The sequence below is a fragment of the Lathamus discolor genome, chromosome 1, assembly GCF_037157495.1.
Source record: "Lathamus discolor isolate bLatDis1 chromosome 1, bLatDis1.hap1, whole genome shotgun sequence".
NCBI classification, from domain to species: Eukaryota; Metazoa; Chordata; class Aves; order Psittaciformes; family Psittacidae; genus Lathamus; species Lathamus discolor.
In genome coordinates this window covers 72,047,874-72,074,195 of record NC_088884.1, presented here as the reverse complement: position 1 = coordinate 72,074,195, position 26,322 = coordinate 72,047,874, and the positions used below count along the sequence as shown (strand labels likewise).

The following is a 26,322-nucleotide window of genomic DNA, read 5'->3' as shown; positions in this document are numbered from 1 at the left end:
GAGATAAGTTTGACAACATGACTAGAGCAGAGTTTGCATTGAAAGCCATGGAAATAAAGCATTAAGTGAAAGAACTCCAGTTTTACTCATAAAAATGTATTTATTTTTTAGCCAATTTCAGGATTTTTTGACACTTGGATTTCGTGATAATGAAATATCTAAAAGCTATGACTTTCCCAGGTAGGCTGTGCAGTTCAGTGAGCTCTATGAATACAAAAGGTACTTTCCTCCTTGTATTTTTCTTTAGCTCTTTTTTTTTTTTTGGATTGTTACTATTTGTACAGGCACAGTTAAGAACTGAAATATTAGGCATCCGGGTTTATTAAAGTCCATGGTGTTGGGTGAAAGGAGTAGGTTTTTTAAGAGCACTTCATTTTCAGCTCACCGTAGCAGAGTTGTCTTTGAAGTGTACCTTTCCAGGGAGCAGAGCATGCGCCCTTCAGCTACCAAGGACCAGTTGTCTGCCTGTGTTTAAATAAGTCACCGTGAACCTCCCATTTCCCATTTTCATTGTTGTTTTTGAGAACTGGCTTGTTGATAAACCTATTGGGGGGGCTGTTTATATAGTATAGTGCTTCTCAGGGTGCTTCGTAGACATTATTGAAACAAGTAATGTTCTGTGGCATCACCAGTTTTACAGAAGGATACATTGAGCTGTTTTGGAGGCCAGATTGCATCCATAGCAGACTACAACTGGAAACGAGAGTCCTGGATGCCAGCTCACTATGGAGGTGTGCTATGGGTGGGGGGCTTATGCTTGCTGTAGAAGATCCTTGGGCCTCAGATGCAAGGCGTACGTTCCCCATGGGAGCAAAGCTTCTCTAGCCAACCCCACTGCCCCTGTGCAGTGTGCTCCTCTGGATATCTCTCTTCATCATGATAAGTGTTTTTGTCTTGGAGTGAGGGCTGATTTGGGACCAATAGTGGTGTAAATAAGTGGCAGCGCCCCTAGTATCAGGTGGGGTGAAGCCACTTTGTGTGGCATCAAGGTGGAACATTTAATGAACCTCCATTGAATCTCTGTGTTAAAACGTTCACTGTTTGTGTTGTTCATGCTGCATGCTCTTAGTGGTTGTGGTGATGAGCTTCATGTTGCTGGCTTTGACTGGGGAGTGTCTTGCCACCCAGCTTTACCCTCTGATAAAGAGGGTTTGGGCTGGCGGACCTCTGAGCTCTGGTTTCATTGCAGATACCAGTACCTCTATCCCCATTCAGGGCAAGCAGATTTGAAGCATTATACCTCAGCTGCATAAACTAGAAGTCTAACCATACCTTCTGAAGTTATGGAGGCCCGAGCAATTAATGTTCTAATATTAGTTAATTGTTTTGAAGATATATATTGAAAATAAAGGTCTGAGTATCTTCGTAAAGATTGTTTCCTTTATTACAGCAATGTATCTCATTTTATGGGAATCGTTTATAGTAGCAATCAGTCCGTGGTGATAAAGCAAACTCAGCAATGCGCTTTACAAACTCCTGCTGCGCAGGGGTGGTTTGCACTGATGGCTCTTCAAAGCCAGAGGATGCACACTGGTACACACAGCGACGCGAGCAAAAAAACCGAGCCTGTTTCCGTGCCTGCCTGCAACCACAGCACGCAAATCACAGCACCTGCAGATGTCATGTACGTCCCTTAATGGGATGAAGGAGGTCACCCCATTCTCACAGGCTGTGGTCTCTTGCAGAGCCCTCCTGGAGTGATGAGGAGCCAGCCCAACTTGGCAGCAGTGCTGGTTTCCTTGCTCTCAGGCTGGCATCGGTGTGGCTGTGCCATCAACTCCTGTGCGGTTCCCCTGCTGCCCGTGCAGATTCCCGGCTTGAGGCTACAGCATGTGGGGATTTGGTCGGTGGCCAAAATAAACCAACAGAGGGAACTGAATAAAGAGCGGGTGTTGGCACATGTACAGATGTACCGGCAGGGAGCTGTCGCTGGAACAGGATTTCCATGGGCGGACAGCTCACTGGTGTTTGCCACCAGCTGAGCCCCAGCACAGCAGGCATTGTGCATGCCTACAGAGTCACCTTCCACAGCCAAAACAACCCCAGACCACTCAGCTTAGAGTCAGCTTTTCCAGCAATGTCCCATGGGCCTCTGGGTTTGATATCCAAAGACGTTAGCCAAATAAGTAGTTAATAACAGCCAAACACTGTGCCCCTCAACTGCAGGGTGATGGGACACCACAGGGCTGTTAGTTCTGGGGGAAGCGTGGTGGCGTAGGTTCTTGCAGGAGCCTGCATTGCTGAGATGATTTGCTGCACAAGTTGGGGCTTGCCTGGACCTGAAGGCTTCATGATGAGTAGATAAACTGCCCTTGTCCAGCTGGGAGGTGACAAAAATGTGTTTGTTTCCACCTGGTCTCAGTTCATCTCTAATAATATATTTATTGTCTTTAGAGAAGACATCGTCTTGGGTTTTGTCTGGGACGTTGTCATTTTTGGATGAAGATCTGCATGTTCTAGCTGTCCCCAAGATGTATAAACTTTATCTTTGTTAGACATACGTGTTTTGAATGTCTCTCTTTGCTTTGCTTCAGAGTAATTTCGTGGTCAGTCTGCTTTTGAAGCACCTAAGGTAAGGTTTGCTGTACAGTTAAAATTAAGTGCAAACTGGTGTTTGCTTCAACAAGCTGGTGTTTGTTCTCAAATATTGCTGCTATGCACACCAGTCAGCTGCTGTTATATCATAAAAAGTAAGAGGATGGTATATCACATGAATGCTCTTGCACACTCAACTGCCAGTTCATTCCCCAAAAGCATGCAGAATGGCTTAGTGTGAACGCTATTTTCCATCATTTATGGTTTTGTTTTCTTTCTCTATAGCTGCTTGCATTAATCTTTTATGTCCTGTCAATAAACCACAGTTCATGAGTTCCTTATCTCTGTTGTCTACATCATATTGGTCTGTGCTGACTCTTGAGTTATGTGCCTAAGGACATTTGAATCATACTTCCACTTGCACATGAAAGCCATTGCTTCATCCTGCATATTTCCCATGATTCTGAAGTCATCCCCAAAGTATTTTACTGGTTTTCCCTATAGAGTTGCAAGCATTGTCTCTGGCAGTCATATTTTTCTTTGCCTCCACCATGATTTGCAGACCCCAGAATGTACTTTTTGCTGTGTGAACAATTCAGATTGAATATTTCAGAAGCATGTGAAGACCAACGCTGTGGATCCCAAGAGATCAGTTCAGGGCAGTCTGTGTCTGCATCTTGTTTCTCTGTCTCAGAGTGTGCTGGGGAAAGCCATGCTGCTGGACTTGTCTTTTCTGAATCAGATCCCTTTAGAAATACTGTTTTGCTTAAAAACTCTGGTGGGTGGGCTTTGCAGTGATCAGTCCATAACGAAATCTGAAGGACAGTTTTCAGTTCATCTTTCCAGCTCTATCTGAAGAAGAAAACCTTGTCCCAAAATTTCCAGTTTTCACCTTCGTGATTAGGGCAAAGTCAAGGTTACCTGGGGATCCTTAAATTTATCCTGGTAGAATTATTAACGTTTTGGGGCACTGTAGGGTAAAACCTGAATTCCCAGTGTTTGTTATCTTGAGAACTGCTCTTGAATGCTTTTGGATTGTCACACTGTCATTGTTTTTGCTATGATTGTTATATTCATCCCTTTAAATCATTTGAGTTGGGGACTTTGTCAGTTGACACTGAAGTTCATTGTGAATTCAAAGGTTCAAATAGTGGCTGTTTAAGCAGAGATGGGGATAGTGCCTGTGATCATATGATTATTCAGTACTGGTGACTTGTACACACAGAGTTCATTTCAGAAACTAAATAAAAATGTGTCAAATTCCCTAGCTATGTTTAGTGAACAAAGAATACCACCTGAGTGCTGAACAAAGATGCAGCTGTCTGAGGAAGGAACTTACAGGTGTATTAAGTGAAAAAGTTTCAGTGCAAAAATCAGCTCACCTCTTTTGTCAGAATTCCTCAGCATTAAATGTGGTCTTTCAGTTCGCATACTGAAGGCTTTGCTCACTGACGCTGTGTTCATGGTGACCTGTGTATTATGGAATATTGCTGTTACTGTATTACACCCTTTCGCTGTAAGAGATGGGGAGAAAGGAGGTTGGTTCTACCTCTGCTACAGTAAGAAGCAACTTTCTTATTCAGCAGACCTTTTTGAGAGTCCACTAATGCACTGTTAGTCACCTAGGGAAGTGATTAATGTGAAGAATTTGGATCAAAACAACTTTCTTCATTGAACAAACCTTGTATCAGAAAAGATGATCCATGTGCAATGTGTTTTTCAAGCGTTGCATCTGTGTAACGTACGTATAATGGTGCAAGAGAAAATGATACTGTTTCCCGTTTAAATAAACAGCTTAGCTCTGCCTATGTATATAGTCTATAGTTAGGCAGTTTATTTTTGTCCCTGAATGCACTAGAACTTAGTTTAAAAGATGACAGCAATGAGAGAAATTGCATCCATTTACATAATACAGTATTTTCTTGCCAATGGTCGGTGCTTTGCAGCATGATCAGGAGCTGCCAGGTGCCTGAATGGCAGCATTCTCAGCACTGTCCTGTGGCTTAGCCCTCATACATAAATGGGTGCTAACTCTTGACGTTAAACAAACAAATAGATGAATACAGGACAGGCATAATAACTTCTTTTTTGCATGTTGTCTGTTGGATCCACCAAGAGTGGTATATGTGGAGGTGGCTCTCCAGGTACCTCTCTGCACAGTTAAGTCCAATGCGTATTCAAACTGTTAGAAGCAAGTTAATAATTGCTTTGTTGATTACATTTTCTGGGCAAATGAGCACTTTTCATTGAAAAGCGGAGATCTGTGTGCAAATGAGATGAGGGAAGACACGACATGAACAGGCGGCTGTTTGGGAACTGTACCTGAGTGATGGAAATTGAGTTCATCTGGCTGTTGGGAAAATGGAGTATGATGAAGAGCCTACCTTGTATTGGTTTATTATTATTTGGGGGTTCTTTCCTACCCAGGCTTTTGACTTGAATCAATTTCCAAGATTTGTATTTTATTTCTCTGTCTTTCATAGTGTATATTGCTGCTTAGTCAGCTTGTCAGTTATGTAATGCTGTCCCACTGAAGCCACATCTGGAAGTTTCCAAATAGCATTTGGTTTCTTTCAGACTGCTTGAAAGAGAAAAGGTTAAATAAAAGCAGCAGATGAGATGTAGCTGGCGAGGCAGTTAGCATGGCCTACTGTGACAGCTACCTGCTGATGATCATTATATGTCCCTGATTTCAGGTGCTTCTGATGTGTTCCAATGGCATTTAGTTTTTTCTGGGACAGTCACTTCCCCTCAAAGGATTTTAAAATACTTTTTTTTTCCTAATTTTTAGCAGATTTGGCTCAGCCATTTCCAAGATCAAGGCTGTTGGGGAAAAACTGCTCCACAGTTTGTTTCCCATCCTAGTTTTGGTACTTGAGTACTGCAAAAGGACTGGTGAAACTGTGGTTGCTTGGAGCAGAAGCATCTACATGGTGTGGCTGAGGTACTGCTCAGGGTGTGCCTCTGTCCCCAGGAGGGCACCCCTGGGAAGAGGTGAAGGGAATGGCATTGTGCTTTACTCCAAGCAGAGGATGCAGTCATGTCAAAGTCATGCTGAATACCTCACTGAATCAAAAAGATAAAATAGTGAGCATCTGTTTATTCATTAATTACTGTCTATTCAGTGCACTGCAGAAGGATCTGACATTAAAGTGGTCATACTCCTTTATTACAGGGGTTTTGGTGTTTGTTGATCTGTCTGTAAAGGTCTAGGTGAAACAGTGGAGGGGATTAATAATGCACAGGTTCAAATCTGAAGATTATGCACAAATGAAAACTGGGTTTGACCCTTAACCACTGTGAGAATAAATGTGCAGTCATGTCTGTCTGGAAAAAGCAATAGAGGGCATCATTTTCAAAAAATGAGTGAGCTATTTTAGGAATAAAACCATGTATCTTGGTATAAAAATCAGAATATACAAATGGGTACTCTGCAGGGATACAAAATACATAAAACTTACTTAAATTAATTTTTAAAAGTCTTTTTCACTTAAACTAGTACCCGTGTAATGAGCTCATACAGCTGACTACAGTATGTATTGCAGTTGGGTGGGAAGAGGGTATCCATCAGCTCTGTAAAGACTGAATAATTTGAAATGGGTTCAGCCAGCCAATCTGTAGGGCAAGCAGTCATAAAAGTATGCTAGCAACTTGGTCTAATGTCTCTTCTTGTAGATTTTTTTCCATTCCCTGTAATGATTTTACCATATATTCATGTATATAGGTTAACTTTTACTGGTCAGAGCTGATTTATTGTTGAGGTGTCTGTATCAAAGGTCTGGATGGTGAAATATGCGCTATTAACAAGCCATTTCTATTTAGTAAGCCAAGTGGAATGTTTGAAGAATGTAAAGGTTACTTTTAGAAAGGACTGACATCTGGCCAGCATCCGGGATTTCCAGTCAGTGAAATTTTTAGGTGAGTATTTGGCTTTAAATATGTGGCAGAAACCCATTGCAGCACATGCTGAAGCCAGAGTTACTCCTTTACTGAGAGTCAGAGCTGGTCCCACACAGGTTACTGCTGTTGGTACCTGAGCTCAGGCGTGTGCAGGTGAGAACATCTTGCCTCCTAGGGATACCCCAAATGATGCAGCAAACCTGGTTGAGGCAAGTATACAGGAGACTGTAGGACAGGTCCTGCTCTGAGGTTGCCCTCAGTTCAGGAGGTTGCTGTAGGTCCTGTGCCTCATACTTTCAAGGGGAGGTGTTTTTTATCCCGCTGTGATAATCCCCTTTCTCAGCACCATCCTTAGCAGGGTGGGAGGGAGAGTAGTAAATGCTCAGGGTGACGGGATACTGCCCTGAAGCCAGTAAATAACAGCTCGTGTTTCTAAAACATCTTATCATTCTTTATTTTCATTAAGCATAGGCTTTCATGGTGAGGGTGGAGTGGCTAATCTGATATTTATCTGTGCAAGCAGTTGAAAGGAAGTTCTAATTGCTTAACCTTTACTGTGGGCTCCACACGTTCCAGTTTACCCAAAACACATTGCTTGGGGGGAAAATCCCGACCCTTACAAAGTCAGCAAGAGTTCTGCCAGAGCTGCCTGCTGTTTACCTGCTGAAGCACGGTAACATGCTGCAGCAGCGCAGTTGTGTTCACATGTCCATAGGTTCACATGTCCATAGGTGTTCACATGTCCATAGGTTCCTGCATGTCATGTGTTTGCAGGTTTAATGCTCTACCAACTGCAGAATACTGATTTTATTTATTTACTACTTATTTCTTTCAATTACGTACCCACGTGCCTTCCCAGAAAGCTTTGGGGCTGATGTTTTAGTTGCTCAAAGTTGAAGGATAGTGGTGGCTCTAGCTGCCCAAGGCTTTGGCACTGGTGAAAGATGACTTACAAAGCAAACAGTAAGCACCCAGCTCTACCAAAAGGGATGTCATTCTTCAATCAGCTGGTCACCTCACCCGTGTTAGGTCAGGTGTTTCACCAGTTTGAATTGCAAACCATCCTTATTTCTTTCTGTATGTATAGTTTGCATAAGCTTTTGCATATGGAACTGGCTCCCAAGTGCAAGGTGGTGATTACTCCATAGACCACAGGTGCCTCGTCCCGCTCCCTTCAATCCCATTTACTGCTGCTGCCCCCATGCCCGCCTGTGAAATGTGAAGCATGCAGTTGGTAATGTCATGTGGTGGGAATGTCCTGTGGTCAGTTTCAGCACCAAGTGTCTGCTCCACTATGTCTTATTCATGGAGTTTTGCACAAGCTGATGTTGTTCCAAAGCGAAAGGAGGGATTTTGGCAAACAACCCCTTCTCCTGTAAAAAGTATACTAATCTTCACAAATAATGGAGCAAATGGAGGTGTTTTTTAAGGTATTCAAAATATTCTTGCCAAGTGTATTGTGTAGTATTCAGTGAAACTGCTCAGAAATGTAAGTGCTTCAGTGTTTCTGAAATGACGTGTCTGACCCGTGAATGCATTTAATGGATGATGCCTATGCCAAAGGAATGGTGGCACACAGAGAAAGCAGTGGAAAAAACAGTCTTTTGGATCAAGCAGTTTGTACTTCTTTATATAACTGCAGTACCTGGTACTGAATCCTGTTTGAATAGTAGGTCTCTCAAAAATGAGGGATTACGTGCTTGCATGGGATTTTCATTTCCAATTGAAATACTCAGTCCTTCTCAAGAAGTCCAAAGCAGCTGGGTCCTGCATTTGGGCCACAACAACCCCATGAAATGCTCCAGGCTTGGGGAAGAGTGGCTTTAAAGCTGCTCAGTGGAAAAGGACCTGCGAGTGCTGATGAACGACCACTGAACATGAACCAGCTTGTGCCCAGGCAGCCAAGAAGGCCAACAGCATCCTGGCCTGCATCAGCAACAGTGTGGCAGCAGGGCTAGGGCAGTGATCGTCCCCCAGGACTGGGCACTGGTGAGGCTGCAGCTCAAATCCTGTGATCAGTTCTGGGCTCCTCACTATAAGAAAGACACTGAGGTGCTGGAGCAGGTCCAGAGCAGGGCAACAGAGCTGGCAAAGGGTATGGAGCACAAGTGTGATGGGGAACAGCTGAGGGAACTGAGGAGGTTTAGTCTGGAGAAGAGAAGACCTTATTGCTTTCTGCAACTGCCTGAAAGGAGGCTATAGTGAGGTGGTGTTGGTCCCTTCTTCCAAGTAACAAGTGACAGGACAAGAGGAAGCAGCCTCAAGCTGTGCCAGGGGAGGTTTAGATTGGATATGAGGAAAAATTTCCTCACCAAGAGGGTGCTCAGGCATTGGAACAGGCTGCCCAGGGCAGTGGTGGAATCATCGTCCCTGGAAGTGTTCACAAACCACGTAGATGAGGCCCTCAGTGACATGGGTTAGTGGTGGACTTGGCAGTGCTGGGGTAAAGGTTGGACTTGATCTTAAAGGTCTTTTCCAACCTATTTGGAAAGATGATTTTATACAACAGTGCTTAATTAGCTGCTGGTGTTTTGTTTAGGAAATACTGGAGGAGACTGGACTGGATTAGGAGAGAGATTCCTTATCAGCACCATTGGGCTTTCAGGCCATGCTCATGTTATGGCTACTGAAGGGGAAGTCTGTTGCGGCTGGTCATTTTGTGGGGCCGACAGTAACGAATGAAAGAAATTAGAGGCCCTAGGAAAGCATATTAAGCTATGAATCACTGAATCCTCTTGTTCTGCTGCTATCAGCTGGCAGGCCTTTTTCCGTAAAATAAAACCCATTAGTGCGTTCTTCGTCATTTTCAGTGAGTCAGAGGCTTAGACCTTCTGCGAACTCTTGGTCTAATAGGGAGTGTGCTTATTTTAAGCCAAACCCATTTTTGCAAGAGTTAGTAACTTCTGTACATGTCTAGAATCCATTTTTATATCAGTGCACAGCCTTTCCCCCTTGAGTATGTCTTCCATCTTGAGTACTTGCCAGTAGCTGCAAGAGATATTTCACAGTTAGACTGGGTACCATCAAATCCACATTTCTTTCAGCTTCTTCATTTACCAGCACTGCCAAGCACATTCATTGTGCTCTTTTTGTCCATCAGTTTTACCCACAACTTCTCAACTTCTTGCATCTGTGGAGGCATTGAGGTCTGCATCTGTTGTATTTATTTGCATGTAGCAGAGAAGGAAGATGATAACTGGCTTTTTTAAGTTTTATTTTCTGTATCTGGATGCCTCCTGTCAGTGAGGAGTTTTCTATCCAGTGTGATAGAAAACCTTTCTTCTCTGCATCGCTAGTTCCGGGGCATAGCTTAGATCAGGGTGATCTCAAGCTGATGAGTACTCAGTGTGAAATAAATGCTCTGTGTCAGCTCTAACATCTCTCTGCCAAAAAAATCACAACTCGCACTGAAACTTTTATGGTCACGGTGACAGTGGAATAGCGCGGCTGAGCACAGGGTGCTGTTGTGCAGTGTTCCTGTTGTGAAGTTGAGAAAATGCCGCTTCGTGTCCAAGGAGGAGAGTGGAGGTGAAAATCACAGGTAGGGGAAGGTGTGTGGTCCACATCAGTCCTCTCACAAGGGAAAGGAAGGGAGATACAGCTATTGCATCAGCCACAGCTCAATATGCTGTCAGCACACATGTTGTGTGTCCAGTCCATGGATGCATGCTGGCAACCAGCTTCAGCTGCTGCTACTTGCCCAATGGCAGTACCAGAAAGACCGCTTCATGGAATTCGGAGGGACCTTGGGATAAGCATGAGGAGATTGATCTGCATTTCTTCTCTTGCTTGTGGACTGGCTTGCTTCACATTCATTGGTTTTGTTTGGTTTTTTGTTTTTGTGGTGGTGGTTTTGAGGATTTTGAAGTTTTGCAGTTGATTTTGGCCAGACCACGATTTTGTTTTCTCTGTATCCTAATAAAGTTAAACGTGAAGCCGTAGCTGGTGATTTGGGAGCCTAGTTTCTATTTTTAGTGGGATCTATTCTTCTGATTCTTCTTTGTTTTATAATATATAGGCTAAACAATCAAATCCATCCTGTGTTCCACTTGGTTGTGCACCACTTAACTGCTTGGTGCTAGCTGAATGTATCCTCATTTAGTTGAATTGTTGTTCCTTCTATGCCATTTTAAGCAGCAGTGATTGCCACAGATTATCATTAGGCTAAAGCAATTGCCTTTAGAAGGATCCTAATAAGGAGGATGTCCCAATTAAGTAGAATGTGTTGTGCTAAGGAACTCCTTAGAAGAAAAGGTGTCACAGTCACTTGCAATATAATTCTCTCGTCTTCCTGTAGCATCTGCTTTAATATCTCACAGAGGTACTCTCTGTGTTGGATTATTTTGTTAGGCTCTCAGTTCTTTCATTTTAAAGCGTTATTCATCTGCTCTTCCACTGATTTTTCCCGGAGAGAAAGGGTGATCTCTTGTGGTTAAACTGCATAACTAGAGTCTTACACTTTTTTCTGGTTTTCTCTGGCATTGCTTATTTCACCTTGAATTGGTTACTAAGCTCTCTAATGCTTTACTTTCACTTCATCTATAAATTGGACATGAATATTGCCTTATCTGCTTAAGGCCAGTGTCTTGAGGCTAAGAGAAATGCTGATAATGGTTACTTACATCTTTGGGTAGTAGCTGTTAACGACACAAAGTAGTGTCCCTTTATTCACTTGCATCTGATTCCTGTGCCTGTTCCACCCTTCCTCAATTGGGCTGCTCTGCCTACTTGTAAGATTCTGATTCTGGAAACTTTATATCACCACCTAGCTTTCCCAAGCGCTTTGCATTTTCTCCATGCAAAGGCACTCCTTGTTATTTAACCAGGCTGGAATGTGTGGAAAGAAGACACTTTGCACTCTTTGCTTTGAATGCTTTCCAGGTCTTCCGTTAACTGAAAGCACTGGCTGATATGATTAGCTTTAGGGTTTTCCCTGTAGTCTCATTTCTGTAAGGAAAAGTCAGGATGTTTTCCATTTTGTCTTGCTGATCAGGTTGACAGGCTGAGCTGGGGAGTCATGGTGCACATTGCTTCAAACAACAGAGACCCTAGAGATTCTTTCCAAGTCTGAGTTTCAATGTAGTGGTTTATATCACTTTGCATTTACCAGTTCCTGTGCATTGGTGTCAGGTTGCTGAACTCATGGTGCTGGTGTTCCCCCACCGTGCTTCAAAATCTGGTGTGTACCTGGATGGTGCATTATCTCACATATTCATGGTTGCCACAATTGCAAAATGTGGGGTCAGGAGAGTTTTTCTCCATGTCAGAGTACCAACCCTGTGGGGTTTGCACCCAGTGAAATGCTTTGCTATTGCTAAGGCAGCTTGCAATACTTTGTCCCTTTTATTTCTTTCTCGCTGGCCTATATGTTGTGGATCTCAAGAGTACTCTCTGGTGCCAGGAAATATTTTGGTACATGTGGAAAAGTGATTTTTTTTGATTGGATGTTTTGTGAGCTCTTGAACTTCACATGATTGTTTACGAGAGCAGGACACTGGACTCAAAGACATTCTAGCCCCATGACAATTGACTGGATTTCCTACTCCTAACCATAGTCCCCCTAGGTAAAGTCAGCATTTACTTGAGCAATGTAATGTGCAGCAGCATGTTTTGGGGACTGTTCATGGTTAGCTACCATTTTCAGGCTCCTTATGTACAGCAATTTGACTGATCTGTCCTGCACGCTTCATTTCTATAAACTCTTAGTAGGATCCAGCTGTTCCTTGCAGTGGGAGTATAAGCTGTTTTCCAGATATGCACATTTGCATAAGATGTAATAGATAAAGAGAGAGGTCAAAGATACTTTGAATTATTTTCTCTTGAAAGCAAGAGCACTTAATTAAAGAAAATAGCAAGAGATGAGCAAAAAAATTCATACTTCCATCCAGACTCTAAATTAATACACATAAAGAAATCTGGCGCTCTTTCCAAAGGAACAAATGGTGAAATGTGCAAAACATATTTTATAGTCTTCCCAGCACTTGTATTTTTAATCAAAACAAACACATTTGTGCTGAGTTTCTGCTAGATGCCTCAGCATGGATCATTTGAATCATATTGTCCAGTGGGCATTTTTATTAATGTCATTGGAAATTTGTTTTGGTTTAGACCATGGGGTTTGAATACTAATGAGAGGTAGATGGCAAAGAATTGGAAACATGGATTACATTAGGTATTGCAGTAGAGACATTTCCTTGCTTCCCTTGGTCTGTCACTTCTGTGTACAGATGGATAGATAGATAGATAGATAGATAGATAGATAGATAGATAGATAGATAGATAACAAAATGAAATCAGTGATAGTTGAGGTATTATTTGGTCTCGGTGAATTTGCTGTATGCTCAAGCAATAGCTTGATTAAATGTCTTCAACTCCTCGACATACAAATAAAAACTTCAAATACAGGAGTTGTATGGTACTGAAGCATGTTTACAATAGGTGAGAAGAGGAAGTTTGGAGGAATTAACTTCAGACCTTCAGTAATGGGAACTGCAGGTTTAGGTTCTGTATCCCTCATTCTCTTTTAGGTTCTGTATCCCTCATTCTCTTTTTCCTCAGATGGACTCACAGTTAAAAATGCAGCTTTAGGTGGCAAAGCTGATTTGGGACCAAACCAAGAGATGTTTGAGGATGCAACGCAGCCTTGCCCTGGACTTTACTGACCATTCTGAATAAACAGACTTGCTGTTTTCTTGTTTTCCACATTGCATAGTCATTCATTGTGATATATAAAAGACTGCTGGTCTTATTTTTTGCTCTTTTGCCCTTTGATCTGCCTTTGCACAACGTAAATAGCTGTGCGGTGCCAAGAGCGATAGATGATCCATGGAAAGCCAACAGCCTTCTATGCCTGAGAGAATGTGCCAACTGCTGATCCTGGAAAATAGGCACTGTAGGTGCCAGCACTCGAGGAATCAAATGTTTTGCAACAGCTGGTATATAAATAAGTGCAGATATCTGTCTAAATAGAGAAACAGTGGAGAGGGCTTAGATTTTTTTAACAATTCCTCTGTATTTAGGTGAGATTTGGGCTACAACCCCTGTATTTCTCCTACCCTGAAAGCAAGAAGGGTCAAATAACCGCTGCTGCATCAGGTGTTGGAATTGCTCTGGTCCATCAGGTCCTTCAGGCTGTTTTGCTGGGGAGACACTGAGGAGAACGTTCAAGCTCTGCCAAGGCTGCTGCCAGGTCCTGAATTTGGGATGTTTGCATTATCCATGCATGCTTCTGTCATGCTGCAAGGACAGCATGGACAGCTCTGTGGCAAGGTCTAAAATGAGTATGCAAGAATGTATGTATATTTGTGCCAAAATCTGCCTTGTAGTGGAGGGTGGTGCCTCAACCAAGTCCAAGAGGTAGAAATGTGCATGAGAAAACTGGAATAGAGGTATCAGGTACCCTGGCTTCGGGTGAGTTTGCATGAAGGTTTAAAGTAACAGCTTCTTTTATTAGTCTGGGCATCTTCAGTCTTCACTTTGTCATTTTGTGCAATACTTCTTTGGTTTGGGATTTTTAAGTCCTTGGGGGCTGAATTCTGGCTTGTGTTACAGCTTAGCCCAAGGGGCAGGAAAAATGTGGGGTGTATTAATTGTACATCAGATTTTCCCTATGATGCTGTTTGTCTCTAGAGATTTGGGAGGGGGAGCATTAGGAGCTTGTCACTGTGATTTTATTTTTTCTTGGCATCCTGCTGATTTTCAAATGTATTCTCTGCATTTCTCTTCAGTCTTTTACCTACAGAGTGCAGGGTACCCTGAGGCCAAGGGCAAAGTGAATAAAGCAATTTTGAGTGCGGCCCATTCTGAATGTCTCCTTGCAGACAAGTCCTAGACAGATCCCTGCCCCAGGGAGGGTACAGACATGGGGAAGCACTGAAAGAGGTGACAAAATCCAAATACACTTGAATGCTTTGGTTGTCTTGCCTTGCTCCAGTGGTTCACAGCAGTCACAGATGCAACGTATGGCTGCTGTAGATTGCTCGGTGGCACAGAGCGGCCAGGGGCATATTGAGTGAGTCTGGCTCTATATTTGTTGGGCAGCAACTGACTGCTTAATTTCCACTCTAGTGAATCAGAGAGAAGAAGAGGGATAAAATAATGGGCAAAGAAGCACACAGGCTTGAGTAACCGTGCAGAAAGGAAGGACATTGAACAGCTGAAGGAAAAGACAGATAACTGCCTTTCATTTCTGAAGATACTTCACAAACATCTTTGGTGTAAGATGACAGATAGCATCAGCAGTGACAGATGGGAAAGCAAGGGGGAAAACATCCTTTTCTTCAGGCCACTGGAAATTTGAAGTCCTCATGTGTTTGTCTAGTTCAATGCAGTATGGCTGAAGACACTGCTGAAAAAGCAAGTGGATAATACCGATTGTCACAGAATCAAAATAAGGAAGCTGAACTGTAGCCAAGCCAGTGAAAGCTGGTGGTGGCTATTTAAATGTTTATATTTATGAAAAAGATATTTATAATCGCAGAGTTCTTACCTTTTCCCTTTCCACTTCTTGCCTAGGAGCAATTCCCTGCCATAGCCTTTCATTGGTAAAATTGAGCTTTACGTCAAACACTGATAAAAGAGAATGGGTTTTTTGTTCTAAAAAGCATTTCATTCACTGATTTTTATTAATTTGGGGGGAAAACAGTTGAAGCTAGAAAATTGGCAGAGTTACATGGCCAAGCCATAGAATTCCCTTTCTCCATACTGGCAAAACCCAGATCTGATCTCGCAAAATCATGAGAACTGGTCACCTACTGTGGTCAATTATAGTTTTGAAGCTGGTGTATTAAGTGTCAGATGTTTGGCTATTGCATGTCTTTAACCTCCAACCCAAGTAAAACCCTTTGGCATGACATCCTATAATTTGTTAAGTTTTCTAACAGTGGTACATTTTACATTTCATTTTCACTTTTCATCCAAAAACCTGAGAGTATTTTCCCCTCACTAAAGAACAGAGTAATTAATCATCAGGGATGTTTGTAAGGAAAAGCCTGGCTGTGAAAACAGAATCATAGACAAAGTAGAGAATAAAATATGTCTATATGCCACTTCTTGGAGAAATCTCTGCAGTACATATTATGATTTAAGCCATTTGAATCTTACTATTAAAAAGGTATCTTAACCCAATATTTTTTCCATGCTTAAGGTGTGTTTTCACTGAAAAAGATTCTTTTTCTTGGATATTTGCTTTTTAAAGATGCTATAAATGTGTTTGTGCTCTATTTCTTGGTTTTAGAAACGTCTTAAAATATATTAGCTCATTTACACATCTGTTTTCTGCAGGGAAGGCTCTTCCAATTTGGTCTTAATTTCTATCCATTAAAATTATAAAGAATGATCTAAATAAATGAGAAGGATTTCCAAGAGAGAATACTTATTACAGTGTGTGAGAAAGTCTGCATTTTAAATCCAGGTGTTGTATTCCTCAAGCTCTGTACCTTCCCAGAATATAAATGTTGATCAGTGCACCAAGTGTTTATGTGAGTCAGCCACTGAGCAATGGCAGGAGGATTTGGAGGCTTGTTTGATAAGCTGTTGTCGCCTTTTATCCCTTACCTCTCTGTGTTTAATTTTCCTCCCTGTTGCTGTGTCAGATGTCCTGCTCTCTCTCTCCAGGCTGCTTCCTCACGGGTTGTGTTCCTCTCTCGTGACCTTCCACACATTAATATGGTTTTTCTGTAGTTGTTACAAGCCTGGGATCAGAGGCAGGGCTGGGATAGTGGCTGCTTTTGCTCCTCTATCTCTAGCATTTCAAATAGGCTATTAGGGAATTTGTTCTGGTGTTGCTGTTGTGCACAGAATCACAGAACAGTTAGGGTTGGAAAGGACCTTAAGATCATCTAGTTCCAACCCCCCTGCCATGGGCAGGGACACCTCTCACTAAACCATGCCACCCCAGGCTCTGACCAGCCTGGCCTTGAACACCGCCAGGGACGGAACATTCACAACCTCCCTGGACAACCCATTCCAGTGCCTCACAACCCTTACAGTAAAGAACTTCTTCTTCATATCCAATCTAAACTTCCCCTGTTTAAGTTTTAACCCGTTACTCCTTGTCCTGCCATTACAGTCCCTAATGAAGAGTCCATCCCCAGGATCTCTATACCCCCCCCTTCAGATACTGGGAGGCAGCTATGAGGTCCTCACGCAGCCTTCTCTTCTCCAGGCTGAACAGCCCCAACTTCCTCAGCCTGTCTTCATACGGGAGGTGCTTTAGTCCCCTGATCATCCGCGTGGCCCTCCTCTGGACTTGTTCCAACAGTTCCATGTCCTTTTTATGTTGAGGACCCCAGAACTGCACGCAATACTCCAGGTGAGGTCTCACGAGGGCAGAGTAGAGGGGCAGGGTCACCTTCTTCGACGGTTGGCTTTCTGGGCTGCAAGCGCACACTGCCGGCTCTTCAGAAGGTGATTTTGGTTTAGGTTGCTATCTCATGGCAATAGTGAGCAAGACATTTGGTCCAAATTTTCCCAGTGTATACCCCTGCTTTTTGGTTTTAACATGCTTACTGAACCTGCATCACCTCACTCCTCTCAGGATGGGTGTTTTTAGGTCTGTGCTGCCAATAAAACTTTTAGGCTAAACTGTTTGCAGGGAGGAGATACATGTGAGGAGGGAATCCAAGGCAGTTTGGTGGAGCTAACAAGGTGTCTGAGAAGCATCCCCTCTCAGGTGCATTGCCTGGTCTTGCAGTGCTTCAAAGCAGTGAGTTTTGTGGGGCTTTTGCATAACTGAGGTAAACAGGTTAAGGTAGCCATGCTCCACTGGACCTCAATGCTGTACCTATTGGTAGAACGCTTGATTGGTAGAGTTAGATGCCATATATTTGCTGACCTGGTAAACTAAGCAAGTTCTTCCCTCTGAAAAAAAAACACCCCACTAAATAGGTATCTCTTTCTTAACACATTTTGTAAAGTCTGCTTGGCCCATAAGGGCAGAACTTCTGCCCTGTGCTTAAAAGGTGGGAATAGAAAGAGCTAATGGAAAAAATATTTTTCCTATTATGGCTTGTATTCGATGGTATTTGTTGCATGTCATAGAATCAGAGATACAATGAAATTTAATCATCAAAAAGAAGTACAATTCCACTGCCTCCAGTGGGTCTCCACCTGTGTGTGTCACAGAGGGACTGGGAGGGCAGTGCTGTGAAGAGCATGGCCATAGCTGGCTGTTCACAAACCTTCAGGAAGGGAGGACAGCTTACTCTCCAAGCTGGACTTCATGTGTCTCTTACCCAAGGATGGTAATGCAGTGTTTGCTCTTGTAAATAAGTTCTGTTATTCAGCATGACAGTGATTTTGATTAATAAGCGTGTGCCCTCTATCTACGCCTGAGGGTTTAGATATTGTGGTAGAAAGTGACTTTTGTGCCTGAATAAATATGTATGCAAAATATTATATCTCCGTAGCTTTATTTATGCCCTGCCCCACAAAAATTCACTGCTGTAAGGGCTTCTGCATAATGTGCTTTTGAAGCCCTAGCAGCTCAATTGTCAGGAGTTGTATTTACAGGAGAAATTCTATAAGCCCATCAATGACACTGTGAGCATCTTGACACTGTCCATTATTTTGGCATTTGATGATGGAATTTCTCTTAGAGGAGAATCCTATAACTGTATCATCTGTCTTATAATTTTGAAGCCAATCTTTAAGAATTGTGTTGCTGAGATGCCATTTTCTAATAAATTTGTATTTATGAGTAGTTTCTAGGAGGCTTCTTTGGAACACTCTTGATATCCTCCTTGGGCAATTCTCTAGGATTTTCCTTAGAATTATCCCTAATTGACATTGTAAGTGACTTAAGGATATTCAGAAGAGCTAACGAGGGCTACTTCCAAGAGCATGAGTCACCTAGGACTTTGAGTTACAGATGTTGACTGTCTTTGAGCTCTGCACACACACTCTGTGTCTTGGAATGTCCCTAAAGTGATGTGGTGGTGGCAGCCAAGTCATCCATAGTGGCTGAAATTACAATGGATTTCTGCTTTCTTTTTATCCGCTGTAGGTGTTCTTTGCCTGCCGGACAGCCTGAACCTTCACAAAGACCAGCAAAGGTCCAATAAGCCTGGGGAAGTGCAGATGTTCAGCCAGTCAGAGCTGAGGACCATCGAGCAGTCTTTACTTGCTACTCGTGTGGGGAGCATTGCTGAACTCAGTAAGTACAAGGCCGTTGATAATGTTTGGGTTTCCTTCCTCAAAGTAAAGCAAAGTCAATTGCACTGCCTGATTATATGGAGAAAAGATGAGGGGGCACATGTGATGTTGAGGGAGGCATTCAGGCCATGTTTATGTTCCATGGCTAGTTTGGAAGCTGAAGCCATAGGATGAAAGGAGTCTTGGGCAGTCTCATAACAATGCCTGTGACTTGTCTGCATACACTCCTCTCCCTTTTAAAGGTGGAAGGTGCTTTATTTCATCCTCTTTCTGTTGTGTTTGAGAGCACCTGACAGCTTGGCCAGACTTACAAATGTCTGTTATATCGGTGTTCCATCTCATTTCACTGGGATGCCTGCTTTGAGATAGGCAAGCAAAAAGCTGAAGGCTGCAGTAAGCGAAGGAAATATTGTCACAAATTTGAAGTGGAGTTAGTTCCACCTGTGTTTGGGTCTTTCACCCTGCCTTTCCTTCTCAGTTCCAGCAGAGGAAAGAACCACAGCTGAAATCTGCACCAAAGGAATTTGCCCTTGGAAGATAAATTATATGCTATTAATCAAAATACTTTTTAAGAAATGGGAGAATCTGTGATATCTGTCAAAATCTGAAAGCTTTGGTTCGAGCACAAAGGAATTTAGGAAGCAAAAGCCATGTGAACCCTCATATGATGTGGAGAAGTGCCTTTTTTTAAACTTATTAAGAGAAAGGCCTTCCAATCACATGTTTATGGTATAGTTAGAGATAGGAAGCAATTTGTGGGGAAAAAAGAAACGTTCAGACAAAAAAAGGGATTTTTTTTTTTTTTCTGAGGTCTGTCAGGAATACTGTCAAGTATTTTTTTCCTGAGATGTTACGAGATTTTGGGGAGCAACTGAAAGGACGCAAACCTATGAAGATACAGGCCACCCAGCTTACTGTTGTTCTCACTACTGAATCCTGTGTTACAAGCATCATAAAGATCATGCATAGGGATCTCATGTTCATTTTCCTGGTGCTTTCTGTAGCAGTGGGAGTCTTCTCTGTAGCTCCATCATATTGTCAGGCCTCAGTTTACTTGTTGCTCATGAGCCATGTGGATGCTTCATGGATGTTTGTTGGCAAGCCACAAAATGATTTTCTGTTTTCAGCTTGCTAATTTTTCTCTGCTTTCATGAAACATCAACAAGCCAAGAGCACTCACATGCCTTAGTGTGAAGTGTTGCGCTGCCTCTGGAATCAGGTGTTTGGTGTTATTCAAATTAAGTAATTTATGCTTATTTACTTCACGCTCATGAAACACACAACACTACTGTCTGTGTGCCAACTAAATTATGCATGATACAGCTCTCTTTCTAGAAGTACATAGGGTTGTGTTTTAATAAATGAGTAAATCTGCGGATATTTCAGGATTACTTTTTTAAATTCATCCTGTATTTCTTTGAGTCTCTGTATGAAGATCTCTGTATGTCCAGACTCCTTTACTACTCCTTCTCCCCCTTTCAAATTTGATTCCCAGAAGTATCCCTAAGTAATCCTAGCTTAGATTCAAACACTTGGTTAGTAGGGTTTGCCTTCTGTGTATCTGTTGACTGCAAACACAGGCAAAACACTCTTCAGGGTGGCCAACTCGAAGGAAAGAGCGCATCAGTGGGAGTTAGATGCAGCTGTTGGAGAGGTTGGCACCTCCAGCATGCTGGTAGGTCTCCAGAAAACCCTCTGGACAACCGTCGAGAGTGCCTCCCCAGCCGCTGCAAGCAGACACATGTCAGGGAAGAAGCAGTAGGAGGAGTGGTAATTGGCAAAGCTTGCAAGGTTTGATGCTTAGCTGGGTTGAAATCTTTGCTGTGGAGCAGTGCAGTGCAGAGTTCAAAGCTGAGTTGTGAAATGTGGAGGGAGGCGCAGCATGTCGGTGCTCAAAACCCCATGAATCTGGGGAGAAGGTTGTGAAATGTAAGGAAAACGGAGGGGTGGGAGGTACAAAGGGGTTTGCTCTTGCTCAGTGCTTGTGTATCTGTCTCTGGCATCAGCAGAGGCTGTGACCCGGAGATTATAGCAGATCCTCTGCCATAGAGGGAGGCTGGGAAACCGCAGCGTGGGGGCAGAAACCCTGAGCAGTGGGGAGAAGCCAGCGGGGAACACCTGGGGATCAGAGCACGTTGGCGGGGAGAGAGTAAGCAAAGGAGGATTTATCATTACCCTGGTGGTGTGAGGGGGATGGAGAGCTTTAGAAGTGGTGTTATGGAGAGGAAAAAGGATATAGCAAGCTCTGGCGTGGAGAATGTGGGATATGAGGGAAGGGTTAGGTATCTAAAAGCCCCTGCTCATGCGGGGATGAATAAAGGTGATGAGGGAGACTCTCTGGGGATAGGAGGGAATTAAGAGGATAGCCCTTGTGAAGAGGAGGAGGAGATAGCATCCAGGAGTGAGTGGCAAGGGCGGAAGCTTGGCCTACTGGACCAACAGAGGAGGCAGTTCCTGCGTATGTGTCCGCAATGTTCCACCAGTTGCAGTATCCCAGGAGCCAGGACTTCATTTCTGTTCTCTTCAGAAGAGTGCAAAAAACAAGGGCAAAGAGTGATCTTGCAATAAAGCAATTTAATTTTGTCTCAGGAAAAAAAAAAAGGGCAAAAAAAGGCAAAAAAAGCAATTCTAATTGAATTATATTTGCTATAGTTTATTGACATTAATAATTAAAGGATTGCAAGTACAGGGAACAGCTAGAATTAACAAGTGCCTGCATGCGGAGGAAAGGCTTCCCCTGCTCTCAGTTCTGCCCAGCATCCTCCATGTAGCAGCATAGCCGGCTGCTGACCTGCTGAAGGCTTGGAGAGCAGGAAATCAAATCTGTGCCCTGTAAGATGGCAGCTGGCAAATGGGCCCAGTTTACTGCCCAGCACCTGGGTTTCAGCTCAAATCTCCTTACTTTTCTTTGCACTATGGTCCAGGTGGAAAATGGATTCACAAGGTGAAAAGCCTTGCATCTTGTGGTGCCTTCATCTTGCCCTACATTTGGTGGCCCTCAGTTGTCAGCTCCCTTCGATTTTTCATTTATGCTGTCTTCCTATTAGAAAAGACCATTTAGGTGAGCTGCATCTCCCTGAGCGGTGACAGAGGTTAGAGAAAACTGGGGGAAGGTGGGATGCTGAATACAACCATAGCAGGAGGGCAGCACCTTCTGCAGAAGAGGTCAACCCAGGATGCCATTGAGGGGTCCTTACAGCCAGGCAGGTACAACAACTGGACTGAGAGATGCTGCTGTGGTCCCCCCAAAACCCTGCTTCTGTTTTCAGCTCCTAGGTTTGGCAGGCAGCGGGCACTGGTTGTCACTGGAATGGCCCTGCCTTGCCTGGAGGCGGAGAGGGGAGGTAACATCACTGCACTACTGGCCCTGGGGCACTCTCCTGAAAATAGGAGAAAGAGGAGATGTTGCTGACTTAGGGGAAAAAAATCAAAGGAAGGTTTCATCTCCAGGACTTAGGAGGAGAATGTAAATAGAGACCTAATTCTGCAATGCAATTACAGTGTAATGCGTGATTCCAAAGAAAAAGCTTGAAAAATTAATGTGAAACCTTATTCATTAAAATATAATGAACACGGCACAAAGTTAAGGAACAACAATAAATCTGGCCCATGTTATATTGGCATTTAGTATTCAGGAATTGTAATAGCCTATACAGTGTGTTTTAAAATAATTTAATTTCATTTGAAATGCTTATTATATAGAGAACATTGGGAAGAACTGAAGCACAGCAAAAATAATAGGATTTTAAACAGCAGCCTGACATTATTTCACTGTTTAATCCTAAAGCAAATATTTCATGAGACTTTTTTTCCCCCCAATTTTTCCTAAGTTTTCTGTATTTCCAGACCAGACCTAGAGGAGAAAGGGAATAGATTTGTTTTGGGGGGTGGTTCAGAAGGTTTTGGGGATTCTGCTAGATTTCTAGTTCTTCTCTTTTATTTCGTCCCCTTCAGAGGGGGAAAAATAAGTAAACTGAACAGAAAAAGAGTACTAGGGAGAGCTTTGGCTGTTGAGAGGTTCCGTGATACTTCATTTTGACCTTTGAATATTTTTTCTTCTTTATATGCATGTTTACAATCCACAAACATTTAGGTTGTATTTAACGGCATAACACTCCAACAAACCTGTTCATCACCCATCTAAAAATGCTGCTGCCCAGATGCAGAAGGGATGAGGCTCATAACTGGAGGTCACTGGTATTTTGCTGGATGGAGGAGGACCCTCTTTCTCTTGTGTGTACATGTAGCTAGTAACAAAGAAGAGCAGAGGCTTAGCACCAATCCTGTCACTAAGAAATATTCCCTCCTCACTGCTTTGAGGTGAAGAATGTAAGGTTTTAGTGTATGGCAGAGCTCAGACAACCACCCCATCCTGAGGCACAATTGCATAGGGCTGCAGGAAGGTTGTGTCCCTTGAGCCTCACATAGGGATTAACTGTGTTTTAGGATGTCATCCTAACAGTGTCTTCACGCATGTCTTCAGGTTAGAACAGAAAACTGTTTAAGTCCAAAGATGGCCAGTCTGCTATGGCTTTCCTGGTGAGAAGTTTGCCACCCAGTATTGCACAAACTGTGGTGATTGGTGGTGGTGGCATTGCTCTTGTTGTTAACCACAATGAGTAGCCATGTTTTACTTTAAACTAGGATAATCTGAAGATGTGGATGTGACTTAGCACTGCTGATCTCAAAGCTTTTTGCCCTTTGAATGGTGTTTAACTCGTAGAGCGGCTCTCAGCTGTGATGCTCAGGCTGATACTTCCTCCACATCAGGTCACAGCAAGGTTTTCCTTTTTGCCATAGGAAAAACACAACCCATCATCCTCTGTTGGCCTCCGCAGTTCTGTATGTATATATTTCCAAATTAACAGTCTCCCAGTAGATCTCAGCACACTTTTAGGGATGAAAGGAAGGATTACTGCTTGAGCATAAGTCAGAATTTGATTGTACATAACAATACTGGTTTTCATTTCTCCTCTCAGCCCCAGCTGAGGAGATGATGAAAGTTGGCATCCTCTCTTTTGCCTTTTCATCCTCTGCAACCAACGGGAAGGAGCACTGCAGGAGCCATACAAACCAATTCACGTCCTGTAATCAAGAGGTTAAACCTATGCTTAGGAGCAAATACCAGGGTAAACATGCTTGCTGAAAAAGTGGCACCTGAAGGAGGGTTGATTTTAAGTGATCTACTTATTTACTGCCAGAACAAAAGCCTTATTTGTCAGATACGTTTTGCAGATTAAGCAGCATTGTAGAGAAAGGCCAAAGCTTAGTCCCTGTGAACGGTTCGGTTCATGCAATGTACTGCTGAGCTAAGTGCATGTACTAGCCAAAACCTGAATTCAGATCATAGTGCTCCTTTCAGCGTAGGGTTTGGCCATAGACTGGCAACCTGTGTGGGCATTCTTCACCTGTGGTGATAGATCTACTTTATGAGGGCCCTCCACTGGGTTATTGCACAAGATCTCCATGTCCTCACTCTGCCACCACTTTCTGGACCTTTTGTTTGAGGTTACTCCTCGCTGCAATCCACACATCATTTGTTCTGTGTGTAACAGATAGAGAAGTTGTTGAGGTGTCCCTTCAGTGAGCACATGACAGATTAATGCAGTGCTTAAAAGTTAGGTAGTTCCTTGCCTCCAAGTGCTAGCTGATTGCAGGCGTTCCTAGCCTCTCTGTGCCTCTTGCAGCTCCCTCTGGGTGATGGACCTGAGCCTCTATTCACTGTCTATGCATGAAAAGGATTATGAGTTTCTAAATAGCCCCAAATGACCCCCTGCTTTTCTCCCCTTTCCCCTGAGATACCCCCTCTCATAAACCATAAAGCAATACGTTTATTTATAAGTGAAGTGAAGCAGGGGGGAAGATAATTTGAAAATACCAGTCTATACCCTGCTAAGGCTTTACCTTCCCTTTCACTGCCATGCTGAGCATGGAGTTACAGGGGCTGAACAGAGGCAGCTGTCACTTTCCTGGTCCCCATCTGCTGTCAGCACTCCTTTGGGGGCTCCCTGGCTCTCCCCACAGATAAGGTTCAGCCACCTTTGCCTTCCTGGGGGACGAGCCAGAGTCTTATCGCCATGCAGGTGGTTTTCTTCCTCCAGGGCCTCTATCTCATGCATTTGAACCCACTCAGGTTTGATGATTAGAGGCAAAAGGCATCGCCTTGGTGAGTGGGGGATGCTGGAGCTCCAGTCCTTCACCAGCCGTCTGTGACACACCACTGTGTTGGCACAGGACTCCCTCACATACATCACCCTTGAGGTGCAGACTTCTCTTCACCCCTGAACTCCTGTGCATGACACCACACTTGGTGTTACAAGGGCATTTTTCTTTCCTTAGGTTTGCAGTGCTCTCTGTCCCTGCTGTGCAGAGCACAGGCAATCAGACAAGCCAGAGTGAGCACTCTTCAGCTGGCCTTTTCAGCCATAGGGGGCTCTTAAATTCAGAGTTTGAGCACATGGGTCTAGGTCAGGCCAAAGCAAACCTGGGAACAGTGGTCCACAAGGCAGTAGCAGTCTGCAAAGGGAAGGCCCTGCGTTAGGTCAGGAGATGAATAGCTCATCCAAGTCAAAGCTTGTTTTGTTTGGAGTTGACGTGGTTTAAGAGGAATCAAACACAAACATCACGCTTGCCACATTGGATTGGAGATTTTGAAGGTAATAGTGTTGTTATAATAGGCATGTGAACTTGAGAAGGTTTAATTATTATTGTGGCTTCTTCATGGAATGTATCCAGTCCCTAATTTCTCAGTCTTCAAAGGCTTTGCAAACACTAAATCGCACACGAATGCTACTCTGTAATATAAATAGAAACTTCTCGTGACGGTGGGATCAGGGGAGATAAAAGGTTAAATAATCTGTGGGAGGCCACAGGGAAGCCACTGTCAGGAAAAGGGCTAATTGTATCCTGGTCCTCTCTTCTGGCACTGAATTCGGAGTTTGGGACCACAGCTCCTTCGTTTGCTCTTCTGTGGGTGAGACAGTTGGCTGTTAGGAAAAGGTTGCTGGGAGCAGCAAATTCACATAGGGGCGTGGTATGGGCAGGTGGAGATGGCTGAGATGGGGACGTTTCTGCAAGATGAGCTCAGTGGTGAATCTGTGGCATGTGGGATGCTCCACTGACTGTGGGTTATGGCACCCCAAATGCACCCACAGCCTCAGGCAGCTGCCTCTTGAATCTGGAATATACTATGTGCCAAGAATAGCATAGCTTTATGTAGGAAGTCACTTTGTGCTAAGAGCATTGTGAGCAGTGATATGTACTAAACGCTTTATAGTGTGCATCCACCTAGCTCTCTGTGCGCTCTTTTCCTGGTATAGGTGTGTCATCTGGAGTTAACAGTGCAAAGACCTCCAATAAATTATTTGAGGAGAAATTTCACTCAAGCAGTTTTTGCTCAGCTCACTTTTGAAACATAAGAGACTGATGCAGCACCAGAGGTACAGCAAACACGGAGGAACAGCATAGCTGAAATCAAGAGTGTAGGGATGGCTGGGGTGGCTGACTGAGTAGATGGCTGGAGGCAGTCTGCTGTGGTACAGGAGATACAGTTCAACTGCTCATATTCACCCACATTCATGCACTTACAGGCATAGGCTGGCGTGAGATGTAGCAATGCATCTCTTCAGTGCAGACACCAGAGGAAACGGGGAGGTGGGAAGAGAAGCATAGCTAAAGTTTGGGAAGGATGCAGGATGGCCATGGCTACCAGGTAGCAGTCTGATTGGACAGACT

At 43.5% G+C, this 26,322-nt stretch overlaps 1 protein-coding gene across 2 annotated transcripts in view; it reads left to right on the top strand.

Moving 5' to 3' along the window:
• Nucleotides 1–26,322, top strand: part of ABTB3 (ankyrin repeat and BTB domain containing 3) — a 171,780-nt gene that overhangs the window by 79,717 nt on the left and 65,741 nt on the right. For both annotated transcript variants that reach the window (XM_065679529.1, XM_065679538.1), the window contains exon 2: nt 18,440–18,589. In XM_065679529.1, coding sequence (XP_065535601.1) covers nt 18,440–18,589 — 150 coding nt within the window. The remainder of the gene's footprint in view (nt 1–18,439; nt 18,590–26,322) is intronic.